The sequence below is a fragment of the Bombus terrestris genome, chromosome 3 (assembly GCF_910591885.1).
Source record: "Bombus terrestris chromosome 3, iyBomTerr1.2, whole genome shotgun sequence".
Taxonomy (NCBI): domain Eukaryota; kingdom Metazoa; phylum Arthropoda; class Insecta; order Hymenoptera; family Apidae; genus Bombus; species Bombus terrestris.
The window spans coordinates 10,878,521-10,893,212 of record NC_063271.1 but is presented as its reverse complement, the minus strand read 5'-3'; the positions used below and the strand labels follow the sequence as shown (position 1 = coordinate 10,893,212).

Here is a 14,692-nt window from a genome sequence, read left to right as displayed (position 1 = left end):
ATTATAGATCATTATTTTAAAATATAGAACTCTTTGAAAAAGAGGTTTCACATTTTATCATATGATCGGTTTATTTATTATTAATTAACTCAAAGAAGTTTCCTTCCAAAGAAACGAATTAAGAATGTCTGCAATATTAATTTTGAATAAATAAAAAACTTAGTTATACAGATTTCATGCTATATTATAAATAGATACATTTAAATTTATAGATATAACTAACTACTACATATAACTTCTCCAATTTCCTGTTTTAGATATTTAGATCACCTACAAAAGCATTCCGATCTACAATCGCTGACAAGAATGTATCGACAGAGAAAGAAAGAAAACAATATCGTATCCTGTATCCTTCTTTTTCAAGAGTACTCGAAAAAAGGACTATCTAAAAGAGATCCTCTCATCGATGAAATTAAACCCAGTTCGATTCGCGGAAACCTATCTTTCTACGAGGAAAAAAATATCGATAGATGATTCCATCTGGCCAACTCGGTCGTTGAGACTGCAAAAGGAAGAACGATTCTCGTGTCGCTTTTTCACGGTACATACATCTATGGCTCGAGTCTAGCGATCCATCGACCGATCTGTGCAGGTGCACGCACCAGAGAGAAGACATTTTGCGTGCCTTCTATTCCCTTTCTCTGTCTAGTACACGTACTACACGTATGGCAAACGTGAGACGCATAATACGTTAGCCATTTGAGAGGCAAGCATCATGATCGCGATTCTATGGTTTCATATCGAATAACGTGGTTTTATTATCACGATTAAATTATTTGTCGTGAGATTAAATGTGAACTATAAATTATTGGACATACCCAAGGTTTGTATTCGTAAAGAGAATCGAACTTCTCAGGCCTTAGGACTTATTTCACATTTTCTTTTTCTAAATGTACAGATATTTAATAAATTTTCTATGTTAATTTAAGTTAAATTGTACAAGCAATCACGAAACAGGAAATCAATTAGTAAGTACGATACATCGAAGTTAGGAAGAAAAAAGAAGATGACTGTATCAAACTCTAATCCTCTTTTAATTCAACTTGCTCAAGAAATCGGTCAAAGAAAATATTTCCCTTCCTCGCGTTAGAATGAAACGACAGACAAAAAGACGATGTGTAACAAACTAGGAAAAATGAACGTAGAAAGAATAAAGAGAGGGAGAAGAAAATAAAGACAGGATTTGGTTAGCCGGCTACCTGATCATCCTGAGTCTGACGCCCTTTAACCGAGTTTAGGCCGACGGCAAGTATTATTAGCCAGAGATCGCGTGCTTCCGTGTCCTTACCTCATGAAACAATGAGATCGTCCGCGAAAGATATGCGCCAGAGCGTTCTACGTTCGCGGTATATCGAGCTCACGCGAGACTCTCTCTTTACCCATAGAAATCCAATCATCTTGATATTATTCTTTCTCTTTTTATAATTCATTTTTTCCTTCTTTAACTCTATGTCTCTGTCTTTCTCTTTCTCCCTTGAGCTAGGCGAACCCGTTATAGGTCTCCTTGAACTTGCTCTCCAACCAGATGATGAATTATCTCTATACTGAACAAGACCAGAACGTGTCCAAGCTCCTACAGACCGGTCACAAAGACGATTTTCAATGGGGTCGTGAAGACGTAGGGAACTTAAGAGATCGTGGATTTTAACAGCTTAGTGGTGAGATTTGCAAAGATATTACATGAGAAAGATGCGAAGGTATTGTATGTATATATTGTGATACCTGGAAAGTAGAATATGAGGATGGTTGTCTTAATGGTTTCTTTTTTGTTCGTGAGTCCGACGAGATAGTTAATGAAAGTATTCAGCGCATGAGGAACCTTGACATTACATTCAATTCAAGGCTAATGACCTTGAACTGGTAAGCTAGGTCATGGGATAAAACTTGGAATTTTAGCGATTAATAAATGGAAACTAATACTATTCTTAATATCGATATGTTTTAAAGAAAACTATTTTGTTATTAAAAATTATTTGTAAATCTTTTTTCAATTCCATAGAAGATAACAAATTTACTTCTACATAAGTTTCAATTTCTTACCTCTGAAGATTAGAAACGCTTTCCTAATTCTTGCTTAAAAATTGGATTTTAGGTGTAAAAGAGAATAAACAAGTATCTACTTTAGATTGAATTGTACATGAGTAATAAACACGTAAAGGTACTACTCGGTTCCACGTCGAAGAGAAAACTATAAAGCAACTCTGCACCGCTTCAAACAATCGCTTATTATCTGTCCAAATATTTGTATCGTTTGCTAAAATATCTTATCCTTCAAAGGTCTAAGTTTAGTGAATTACGTATAACAAATTTAACAGACCAAAACAAATAAAACTATTGCTATACTAAGTCCAGAACTTCACCTCTATTTGTACCATTACTGTTCCTTTTAAAACTATTTAAAACTTTTCTACCTATACTTTTATTTCTTTTCTACTAACATTTCTCAAAATTGCTTTCGATCATAGATATATAAGAATTTCTATTTGTTGTTACACAGTAAAAACTATTAAGTTACACGTTATTACAGTTATATATCTAGGTAATAGAAACCCTCAGAGAGTCAAGGCTTTTCAAGCAAGGAATTTTGCAAGAAACGCTGGACATCGTACGACCTTGACTCCGCGCAGACATCGGGTACCGTTGCCTGTCTAGGAAATTTTTTCTCGGTGACCGTGCGCGTCGGCCACGAGAAAGCCGCGCATAAGTAGACAATGACAAAGATTATTGCACGCATACACCGTATTCACGTGGGTGTACTTTCCGTTCAGTGTCGGCCACTTTTGTCTAACGGTCTGTATAGCCATCAGATGCGTGCGGTATGTCAACAAATGAACTTTTGCACGCATCCGCTGCCTTGTCAGGTCAGTGATTCAGTCGTTGATCGTTACACTCGGTACCTCCAACTTTCCCTTTCGTTATCATCACCCTATTTATCGATCAAGAAACAAGAAAAAGAACTGTCGGGTTTTCCCAATTTTTATCATACAGCTTTCTCCTTCTCTGTGTCAACGTTTACAAGATTATCTCCTTGATTTCTAATAATAGTTTAAATTGTTCGTTCGATAAATGTTCATTAAGAACTATTTCCCAACATTTGAATTAAATTTCTGAGAAGGATTTGTAATTTTTAAATAGTATAAAATTTCATTTATGAAGAACATATTGTATAATAAAAACAACAACAACAATAATAATAATAATAATGTTTATGATGTATAATAATTAAATTAGCTAATTGAAATCAATTTCATTACTTGCTAATTTTTGGTTCTGTGCATTTAAAGTTGCTACCAATTGAGAAACGACTTGATTAACAGGTTACGTTATCGTCAACGTATTCGTAGCCAGATATTTAATCGGAGATATATGTATACTACTTTAGACATGATCATTTCGTATTTTCACTTGCGTACGTTATACAGGTATTTCATCTAAATATATAGTTCACTCTGCAACTTCAAAGTTAAATGACGCTTCTAGGAAAATTCTTACGTCTAGAGTATCTCAAGACCACGGGTCTTATATTTGCATGGATGAAAACCAAGAGAATAATAATATGTAGAATGCGATAAGTTTGCCCGAAGCAAAGTGAAGCATACAAAGAACAGATTAGAATGACACATCATTAATGTAAACAGCCGCAGAGATCATTTTCAAAGTGACTCATTTCCGACGAGATGAGTGTGCCTTTACTTTTCTTCTTCATCTTTTGTATATCTTTTCAGAGAATAACCTTAGAATTCTTTGTTATTTGTCCATTACTTTTCTATTTCCTACTTTCTATCCTATCTGTTCCGCTTGTTTCTAGATCGATTTTGCACATTTACGTATATAAATATTTTTATTATTAAAAAAAAATACAATTACATATATATTTATATTAAACTACCAGTAAGAATATATGTAATATCCTACACATTCTATACATCAAAATTCTGTTCTTCATACGTAGCGAAAAATCTATTTACATATTATAAACTATGTAAAGTTAAATATATGACAAGGTATTTTAATTCAGTAAAGTTGAAGATACGAAGATCATCAATCTAAATGTAATATGAGAATTAAGTAAGTGTACAGAAAATATCCACTTATCCTTCGCTTGTTGGTTAAAAGTACACATCAATTGTTCATAAAAATTAAGTTCTATGAGAATATACTAAAGGAAGAATATTGGATTACAGAGAATCATAATTTTACAAGTATACACGTTCATTCTATTAAAGACGGTATTCTTTGGTTTCATAAATTTAATCAAATAATAACAATAGCCAGGAAATTTGGCACGAGGCCAATCAAAGAATCTTCAATCTATTCTCAACGTAAATTCCCACAAACGTTAATGCTCAATTTAATTACGTTAAATGTACATTTGAAAGCTTATGCTTCCATATCTATAAATTTATTTATAGAGATAAATCTTTTCATAATACAATTACATGAATTTACGAGTAAGCATTACCCTACTATTTTCTTATTTTCTCCTATTACCACACTATGAACGTGTGATATAAACAGGATACATATAACATGAAAAAAGGCATAAAACATCCAAGGTAAAGTGTTAACGACAACATTTCATGAATAAAAGGAATCTCTATCGAAGTTCCATTTATTTAGTTGTAATACATTCAGAAAAATATGAAATGGCATAAACACCCACAGTTTACTTATTGATCATCGTATAGAAATTTCTTAGAAGACTTCCCTGAAAAATAGTCGCCAGTAAATCTAAAATCTTCGTAGAAAAGATGAAAGAGGATATTCTCGTTGAAGTATGTATGCGCGAGAATCCTCGAGAAAATGTCAGATGTACGCGGTATCGGTGGCATTAAGAGGCGCGAGCGATAAAGGCAATCAAATTATTTAGCATAAAAATGGCTAGTTGCAGGTTTCCCAAGCAGCCAAACCGCCCGAGGGTGTATTTCGATGGAGATACAATCACTACGTAGCGTCATGACGACAAGAGAATCCTTCGATTCAACGAAGGAAAAAGAACGGTTCTTCTCTTTCACTATCGACGAATCAAGGCCCTTCGATTTTACGCTAGCAACTCCTCCAATCTTTATGCCGCGTGGCTGCGCGACCGCGTAACGCGTTCCTCGGGACGATTAACCGTATAGCTTGGTCAGTTATGACCGACGCAGGAATCACCGTAATTACGTAATCACGAAATTGGCCTGCCCCTAAGGAACAGAAGGCAAATTGAGACAAATGGTAAAAGGAATCATGGCCACCAAGCCGACAAAAATGCCGGGCAACGACGTCGCTGAACATTTCTTCCTTCAACCGAATTCTGGCCAACCTTTTTTCTGCTAATTCGACAAACGTACGACTTTTGAGCGTGAAGAAGCTGGGATATTAATAATAACAAGCTCTAAGTTTGACACTATTCTTAAGTTCAGTGATATGACTTTCACTATCTTGAGATTATTATTTGGGGGACTCATTTGTAATACTGAGAATATCGATATTATCATATTATATATGTATGACCAGAAATAGGATTCCTTATGAGATATGTTTTAAAATAACTATTTTAACATTCTCATAGTAATTAGAAATTATGTTTTTGCATTTATGAGAAGAATTCACTTCCTATGCTTACGTTAAACTCTTGTATTAAAACCATACGATATAACGCTTTATGACTTCAAAGTAGAAAATATATTATATAATCAAGGAATAAACCCAGTCAGAATGAATACGAGTATTAAATAGTTAGTGAATTCGTCTTTAAAGAATCTAAATAAATAAATAAAAATACAAAGAGAAGAAAGGAGTTTTGATAGGCATAGGTCGGTATTGTTTCCCTAGCAACATTCCTCTTCCCTCCGTTCATGGAGACCCTTGTTCATATAACTCGATTGTGAAGTATTTCAAAACCGGAAGGCAAAAATGAGATTAATCTCGGTTCAGTGTATCACATCGTCGAGATTTCCGGATGTTCGTCCTCGCGCTCCAGCGAAGGGAGCGGAGCCTTGCAGCCGCTGCAACCACAAATAATCGATATCCTTGCTGCGTCTATTCTCTTCACCCTACCTGGCCCTTTCTCTCTTCGCCTTCGCGCTCTTCCCCCACTACTCTCTACCTCTATCTCTTTCTTCCCTTTGCACGTCGGTTCGTTTTTATATTCCCGTCGCTTGCAATTTTTATCCACCCACCAGCCGCTTTTCGACGCGAAACTCTCCTAACAGTGAAAAACATTCGTTTCGTGGCGGTATTTTCTTTTCAAATGTTCCACAAAACCGACACGCAAATTTTTATCACCTCTTTTCCAGCTTTCAATCGACTAAAAAACTTGGTTTTTGGGCATAACCAGGCTACACCTCCGCCTTTGTCTTTCGTTTACGAATTGGAAAAAAGTGGACAAATTTTGTTTGTCTTGTTTTCGCTAAATGGAATCTCATCGTTCTGAAGATGTATTTGTTCTATTGTTTCAGTTCGGTTGCTTTCTCCTCCTCCTTCTTTTTTCTCGATTTTACTTCTTAGTTAACGTCTTTTCTGATCTGGTAAATTATGATTTGTTATGGAAACTTTTATTACCATTGATTGCTAGCTTTCCAATCGATTTCAATGATTTCGAATTAATTCATAGGATGTCAATAATAATAAGATGAAAATATCCAGACTGCAGAAATGGCAAGTAAGAGAATATCGATAAACTATATGTTTCGTAATATAATTTAAGATTTTTATCTTTGAGTGTTTATTTTCTGAGAAATCAGTGTATCGTATGATAGAACGCTTTCGGGTAGTCGATCTCGCCCGAGCTTTGCCGATTCGACGAGTTCGGGTTTTCTCGTTTTCGCGTAACCGCGCGTAATGCAAACGATTATGTGACTGAAAACATGAAAAACATAGACATAAGAAATATTGACCGTTGGTGCATTATGAAGAGCGTAATCCTTGTTAAAAAATAGAAAATAAATATTATTATCGTAGTCTCTCTTTCTTTTTGTAGCAGATATTTTTTATAACACATAAAAAAGGAAAGGAAGTCCTCGTTATGTATCTCTATCTCTTTTTCAACGAGGCCCACTTTCTCAACTTCGCAGTCTATACTTCTTAGATACGTTTATGGACGAAAATGATACACCAAAGCCAACGGTACTCCTGAAATCATCAGAGACACGCAGATCGATGGAAATAATCAATCATCACGATCGCCAGAAGTGGTCGTGGTCTCGCGACGAGAATGACTCGCCTATGTAATCGCGATTGAAACAAATCGGTTCAATTATCGTTATGAATTCTCAACGTCAATCGACTAAACGCACTTGGTAAAGCATCGAGTACCGTTCGCAAGCTTAACTGAACGCAGCGAACTTTTCTATTCCTTTGCATATGAAAAATAAGAAATGTTATGTAATAAAAAAGAAATATTAGAAAAATCATCAAATTCGAGAATACATAATTATACATTATAATTTTCAATTGTTGTAAGATAATAATGTATGCGAATGCACGTTAAATCACGGTCAAAGGCAATCATGAAACGTGACGCTATAGTGATCGGTAGCGTTCAATGCTCGCTCATACTGGACAATCTTCAACTATTATTAGTACTTTATGATCAACGGAGAAATTGTTACACGTAAGAAACGTATAAGTAAAGACCCGTATATAAAGGCCATTCGCACTTTTTGTTCTAAGTTTTAGTTTCTTATTCGTTTTGTTTTTCTAACATGTAACATGATACCTTTTATATTGAAATTTTATTTTATGGAAATGTACTATAAACATAGACTAGAAATTATCGATTTTTAAAAACCGCATATATCTTATGTATAATATATGTACATACGAAATTTGTTACGTACATGTGAGCCTACATAATTTTGGCCTGCTGTATATTGATTTGTAAAAATAATAATAACGAAAATATAGAAATACGAAACTTAGGAAAAATGCAGCTATAGAACTAGAAATATAAAAGGATAGAGATAGAAATGTAAAGAAACGATTGAATTCTGTCTAAAGAAGCTTTTTGAATATAAACGAAAATGCAAAATTGAATATTTCCTTACAATCGTTGATTAATAAACAACAATCGAATAATTTTACAGCTCCAAGCACATTAATATTGCAAAATGATTCGTTAATTCCAGTCTAATCAGCGTAAGGGATCGCCAATTCTACGTATATAAATGGAACAATTCGTTGGCTGATATTGGCTCTCGTTCCACAAGACTGCGTACATTTAGGTAAATTTTGTTCAAGCAGTTTTTCAATGAATAAGAGATCAATCGAGGTCCATGAGCAATTGATGCCAAACGAAAGTTGCTTTGGTTTGGAGCAGAGAATCTGATAGCGAAATTGAATATCTTTCTAGATCATTAAGCTTAAAGATCTCATGATTAGCTTGAACTGTCTCTTATAGATACAACCTAGGAATTTGTAAAATAAATCATACCAATAAGAAATCTGACAAGATAGACTTAACCTTTTAAATCAATTAGGTTTGGAGATTCTAGTATCAACATAATTCTTTTATTCTACCTCATAAATATGACTCCTAATTTTTTGGACTAATGATTTCAAATAGAAATTTGGTAGTATTGTTATACTAGTATATATTTATTTATTTATTTATTTATTTTGAATGAATCAATGTTATTTAACATACTATAAAGGCATTATCTTCAATGAATTGATTGATTATTATGTACATAGTACCTTATGTAGTTTCTCAGGTTCTATACAAATCTATGGATGGACTATTTCCCACAGAAATAATTCAGCAATGCTACTTCTTTTTATTCTAGAAAATCCAGATAACATTAAGTCTTACATTTTGTTACTAATAACATTGTAGCATTTAAATTATTTTCAGTATTAGCTTTATAACCTAACGTAATATTTATATTCCTCTTCACCACAAAGTAACTTTTAGGAAATTTTTCGACAAATAGAAGAATCAGGTATATTTTACATTTGTTTGCAAATAGTCTCATCTTTGTATGAAGTATTAAAACTATTTGTTGACTAAAAAACTTAACCTGTATAATTAAATCATATTTCCTTAAATGACTATTAGATGATAAATAATTGGATAAAAAATCTACATATCTGGGAAGGAATTTATTTATACGAAAAAATCCTCTGTTATGTACATCAATAATTTTGCATGTAATTAAAAGAAATTAAACGTAAAGATGTCTGAATTGCTTGTGAAACATGTACAATGTGCAACTTTTACATCAATAAAAACCGGTAAGATAAAAGCATGCGAACTTACTTCATAAATTTCACGCTTAGCTCGTGCTAAATGACAACTTTGTATTTGGTCGCGGTAATTTATATGTGTGGGTCATTAATAATATCATATGAAGCTTCTGAAGTGTTTTATTTTAATATATTGCTTAGTGAATAAATATAAAGTCAAAAACAATATTAACTATGAGACGATCTAAATTTAAATATAGGTTGTAGATTTAAAAATTTAATAACTTAATGGAAAGATCTAAGTTTAGATACCGTGAGTTTGAAAAAGATTTGTATCTGATAAGAGTCTTAAATTTAATGAATGATGTGTTCTTGCTACTGATAAATTTTCTATAGATATATCAATTAAGATAAAGAAAGAAACGATCATGAAAATGCACCAAACAATGCACGAACTGTTGAGTATAAATATGTTACAGATAGGCGTCTGTAATCTTGATAAAATATTTGATGTGTTAATTAAACACTTCACTTCAGATTGTGAAGTTCAAAGTACGCGAATAACAAACTGCGGTTGCGTTCAACTGACCTCCGCGAATTTATTGATTTTGACTTAATATACTCTCAATATGCTTCAATCTCTGTTGAATTTAAAATTAATAAAATCTTTTTTATTTCTTAATATTTGAAGATTCGTGGATTTTACACAATTGTTTAGTAAAAAAAGAAAGTTAAAATAACTTATCGATACAATACGTTACTTTAGTTCGTGTTAGTATGATATTCAAGTATCAATTTTCTGTTGGTAACACTGAAAAGAACAGCTGTTTGCACACCAATCCGTTTAAACACATTTACAATGCGATAACCTTTACATTGGCTACATTAGTAATCAGCAAACTTCGAAACAACGTGAAACATCAATTGTCGATATTGTTGATCATAAAATGACATTCTGTAATTACACTTAACACTTTTATTATTATATGAACTTTAAACAAAAATTGACAGAAAATATTAATATATCAATTTTCAACTTCTTATTAAAATTCAATAGTCATATTACAAAACAAAAATAATTTCGATCATAATTACGTATTTAAAAACTATGCGAAAATGTTATTGTTGTGTCACTAAAAAGCATACAACGAGGTTGGCTACACTGACGAGCGTTAGGTCGAATTTCAATGTGCAGATTAAGAATGCTTCCGGATAGTGGCTCCACGTCGCTTTCACAAGCAACTAAATATTATATTAGTAAGCAATTGAGATTTCTTTAAATATTGACAAAAATATTTCAGAAATAACATATCAAACGAAATATAGTTATTTATTTCATATTCCACCCAAATTCGTAACTATCATTCATGAAAATGTTGATCATTGGAAGCGCAATAAAAATTCTAATCAAAAAACAAAATTATAAAAAATTCCCTTAAATGGAATTCTTACTCATTTCTATTAGTTTTATTAAGTAATAAATCAAGCGAAAAAAAACATTCAATGATGTTTACTTGTCTAGAATTATCACTTTTCATCGCAATTGGTATATTCAATGTGTTATTTCTAACTTTGTATTGAATTTATCGTATATCGATGAACAGAAAAATAAGTATTTTAAGTGTAGTAAAAAATATAAAATTTCACGAAAATCGGAGCAATTGAAAGTAGACACAGAACAGGAAGAGACAAGAGCCTGCGCAGAATGCCAGGACCGTATACATAAGAATAAGAACCTGTTACATGCGCTATCCAAATACTAAAACATTTATTTTGACATTTCTGTAAAGGTAAATCACGAAAATCATAAATGGTAGTTCAATTAAAAATCTTACGGTATCTTGACCAACGAGAAATGTATATTTTTGCATGCTTTCAAATAATAAGAAAAAATAATAGGAATAATATTTTAAATACATTTATCCGATTGCATTTCAGAGGAGATGGTACTAAATGAGTTAACAGTAATGATATTCATGACTATAATATAATAGAAATATTACTGAGACCATGTGGTTTGAAACATTATTCTTGATTTTTCAGGATCAATTCAAACTATTCTAAGTGTTACTAGTACTATAAAAAATAGTATAAAAGTAATAGATTAATAAAAGCTGTAACAACAAAATCATGTAATAGAAATATATATTTACTCCAATGAATGCCATTAACATATTACCGGCAACTAGTATGTACCTACTCGTGACAGTCGTCAATTCGATCCATTAAGTTGATCATTCATAATTTATTTAAATACTATCAACAAAGACTGCGGATTTTTATGCATTTATGGAAAATTTAACGATGCAAAAATACGCAGAATGCATACGCAATGCAAAAATGTATAAAATATCCAAAATGAAGTACTGGTTTTGATAGACAAAATACATTTCTGTTTAGGTTCTCTTTCTTTAATAGTGTTTAATTTGTACAATATTCACAACCTACTGAATAATAATGATATTGCGGATCTTCATGCATTTATAGGAAATTTGAAAGCGCAAAATTGCAGAGAATGCACATAATATATAAAAGTATATAAAATATCCATATAGTGCTTTTTATAATACTAAAGCTATAACAATTACTATATATATACCTAGTAAAACAGTTTTCTATCTAGTTCCTATTTTCTTAATTATGTTCTCAAAAATATGAATTTGCATAAAAACCCACACTCCATCAATAATTGAAAGCAAAAAAAAACAACCAAAATGAACGTATTCTAAACTATTTCACACGAATTCTCCCTGGTTACAAAGCACGATAGACTCTCTCGAGGGAGAGAAAAAAGGAAGGAAGGAAGAAAAGAAGCAATACACGAAGACGGCCGAGAGAAGTTGAAGTGGGGGAGAGAAAGAGGAGACTGGGTGGGGCAGCAGACGCCCCGCGGCAAACTGTCAAACTACGCCGGTTCCGCAAGGTTCGTGGCCATCGGCCGTCCCCATGGTAATGCTACGTTTTCCAAGAGCATGTACACACAAGTAAATATGCACGCACACCGACACGAACGCGAAGCATGGAGGGTTCGATGCGGAAAACCAACCGATACGAATTGATCTCGAATATAACTAAAAACCCGAGTAAATTATATGAAATAAAATGACAGAAAATATCGTTGGATTTCATTCGACTCACCATCATTTTGTAGTTGAGCTTCCTCGGCGCGGCTACGTTTTCCATTCTCACGGACATGTTAGCGGCCTTATCGCTCGTGGCGCCCGCTCGAAACGATACGCTATGCCGTTGTCCTATTATTACGGGTAATGCGTGTATCTCTCCTCTCTCTTCTCTTATTTCGTACTTGTAGGTCGTTACTGGTTTTTTCAGGCTGCTGTTGCCCGACCGTTAAAGCAGCGTCACCCACGGATTTTCGATATCTCTTCGACACTGGTCAGATGCAAGCAAAGAACCAACACAGCACGGTCACGAAACGAATTTGCACTCCGATCGGCCGATAAACCGGGGTGGAGCGGAGGCAGAAAAAGAGTGAGGAAGGAAGAGAGAGATGATGAATATAAGTGTGGGTGAGACGCTTCGTAGAACGAGGGGGGTTGTCAAGGAGGGGGTAGAACCTAGGACGAAGTACAGTATGTATGGTTATGGATGCGAAGGGACAGCAATAAAGTCAAAGTCAGTCGGTATAGTTTTAATACCAACAAAACCCGACGCGACAAGCGCAACAATAAATCACTTTGCAGCAAAGAGAAGAGAAAGAAGAAAAAGAAGACGGTAGGACGATCTGGATAGAGAAAGAGAAAGAAAAAAAAGAGAGAGGGAAGAGAAAACGTGAGCTGAGGGGTTGAGACGGGAGGAAGAGCCAGAGGAGAAAAAGAGAAAGAAGGACGTGGTGTGTGCGGCTTTCTGTTGCAATGACCGAATGTACACGCGGTACTACGTAAATGTAGTCAAAGGATGGAGTGAGGAAGAGCGAGAAAGATGAGGAAAGAAGGGGGTAGAGAGCCTGAACCGATGGCGATATGAGACGGATGTCGAGTGTCAAGAGGGTGTGTCGGCTTATACACTTCACTACTACTATTGGTCGAACACTTTTCTCCACGTCGTAATTCGTTATTAAAACACGCACCACATCGAGAGAATCAGTTAGGCTACACCGAGAATTAAGACAACGAGCAGGAGAGACTACGCGAGATTATCACCTACTTCGGTATCGTTTTCAACCAATAGTGGTTGCTGTTGCGGTACGATCGTTCTTATCCACGTCGTTGCCGTCTTCGTCGGAATTGTTCCCTTTATCGTTGTCCTCGTCGCTTCGGTCACTGTCTTCCTTAAGTCCTTATCTTCGATCCTTCACTCGTCTATCTTTCCAATCACACCGTCTTCTTCCTTTATCCTTATCCCTCCTCTTCGTGTTTCTTTTCTTCTTCTTCTTCTTCCTTCGCACTTAGATCTTCCAGTTATCGCGAAAATCTTTCTATCTTTTTTCGTACTTTCTGTCGTCGTCTTCTCGTCCGTTATATATCGCGCGTGTGGCCTCGCACCTTTTTAATATCGTACAAATTCCACGAAGCACTACTAATACAGCATGTTACAAAAATAGAGTTTGTGTTCCCTTAAATAAAATAAATGTACAATTAATTGTTACTTGTGGTTAGGAAACATTTAGTGTATGTGTTGTCTTGTAGGTAGAGTCTAAGCTACTGCCCGGCGAGGTTCGCCCATCTTGCCCGAAACTAAGGAGAGTCGCCGCTTGGAGGCGCTATGCACGCCACCACCAACGGTGGGGCTCCGGCGGCCGCACCTGTCTGCACGACCGCCACTCAACACACATTCACGTATCAGCACGTATACGAGCGATATCTTACGAGTTCGTTGAGCGCGACAAAGAGATAACCAATGTACTAATCGTCCGTCCAATAAAGACAGGGAAACTACAGCCTAAACGAATGACGTAGAGGAGAGAGGGCTATGATCACCGCGGTTTTCTTGATGAGTTTCAGCGTGGCGCAGTTGGCAAGCATGCGAATGAACGAGTGGCGAAAGCTCGACGGAGACCGCTAGCAACAGCGCGCCGCGAAAGACGAAGAGCGATAACGAAGCACGATACAAGGGAAGAGAATGAAAAAAGAAGAGAGAGAAAACGGACGACAGACAGTGGCGGGTGGTATACTCACCCCCGTATACGCGACCCTTCGCGATACGGCAATAAACATGTGTGCCATATGCCCTCTTATGTAGAAATCTACCTGAGATAGAGTACCGACCGACTCTTCTTTTCTTGCTCACCGACCATTTACTAAAGGAGAAAAACCGGTAGATATTAAGATCTCTCTCTTTCTTTTCATAGGATGAGAGATCGATTCTTTCGGCCCTTTCGTTGATGCCCGACGAGCTTCTTTCGCACCTTCCCGCGAGAGACTCGCGTTATCGATCGTGGAACGACCTCACTCACTTCTCCTACTCCCTCGAGGTCAGGAGACGAGATTTTCCCCTAGCTTTTTCCCCCCTTTTCAATAGCAAATCGCGGTAATTTCCTTTGCGGTCATCGACATTTCTCATTCAC

General features: G+C 35.2%; 1 protein-coding gene across 7 annotated transcripts in view; it reads right to left on the bottom strand.

Annotated features, from left to right (window-relative positions):
* Positions 1-13,842, bottom strand: part of LOC100642240 (protein alan shepard) — a 45,917-nt gene extending 32,075 nt beyond the window's left edge. For 2 of the 7 annotated variants that reach the window (XM_012321161.3, XM_048404260.1), the window contains exon 1: positions 12,307-13,839. In XM_012321161.3, the coding sequence (XP_012176551.1) occupies positions 12,307-12,363 (57 nt within the window). In that variant the 5' untranslated portion in view covers positions 12,364-13,839. Of the gene's footprint in view, positions 1-12,306 lie in introns of all 7 variants that reach the window. The other 5 variants (XM_012321163.3, XM_048404261.1, XM_048404259.1 and 2 more) reach the window with 4 other exon arrangements.
* Between the last annotated feature and the right edge of the window lie 850 nt (positions 13,843-14,692).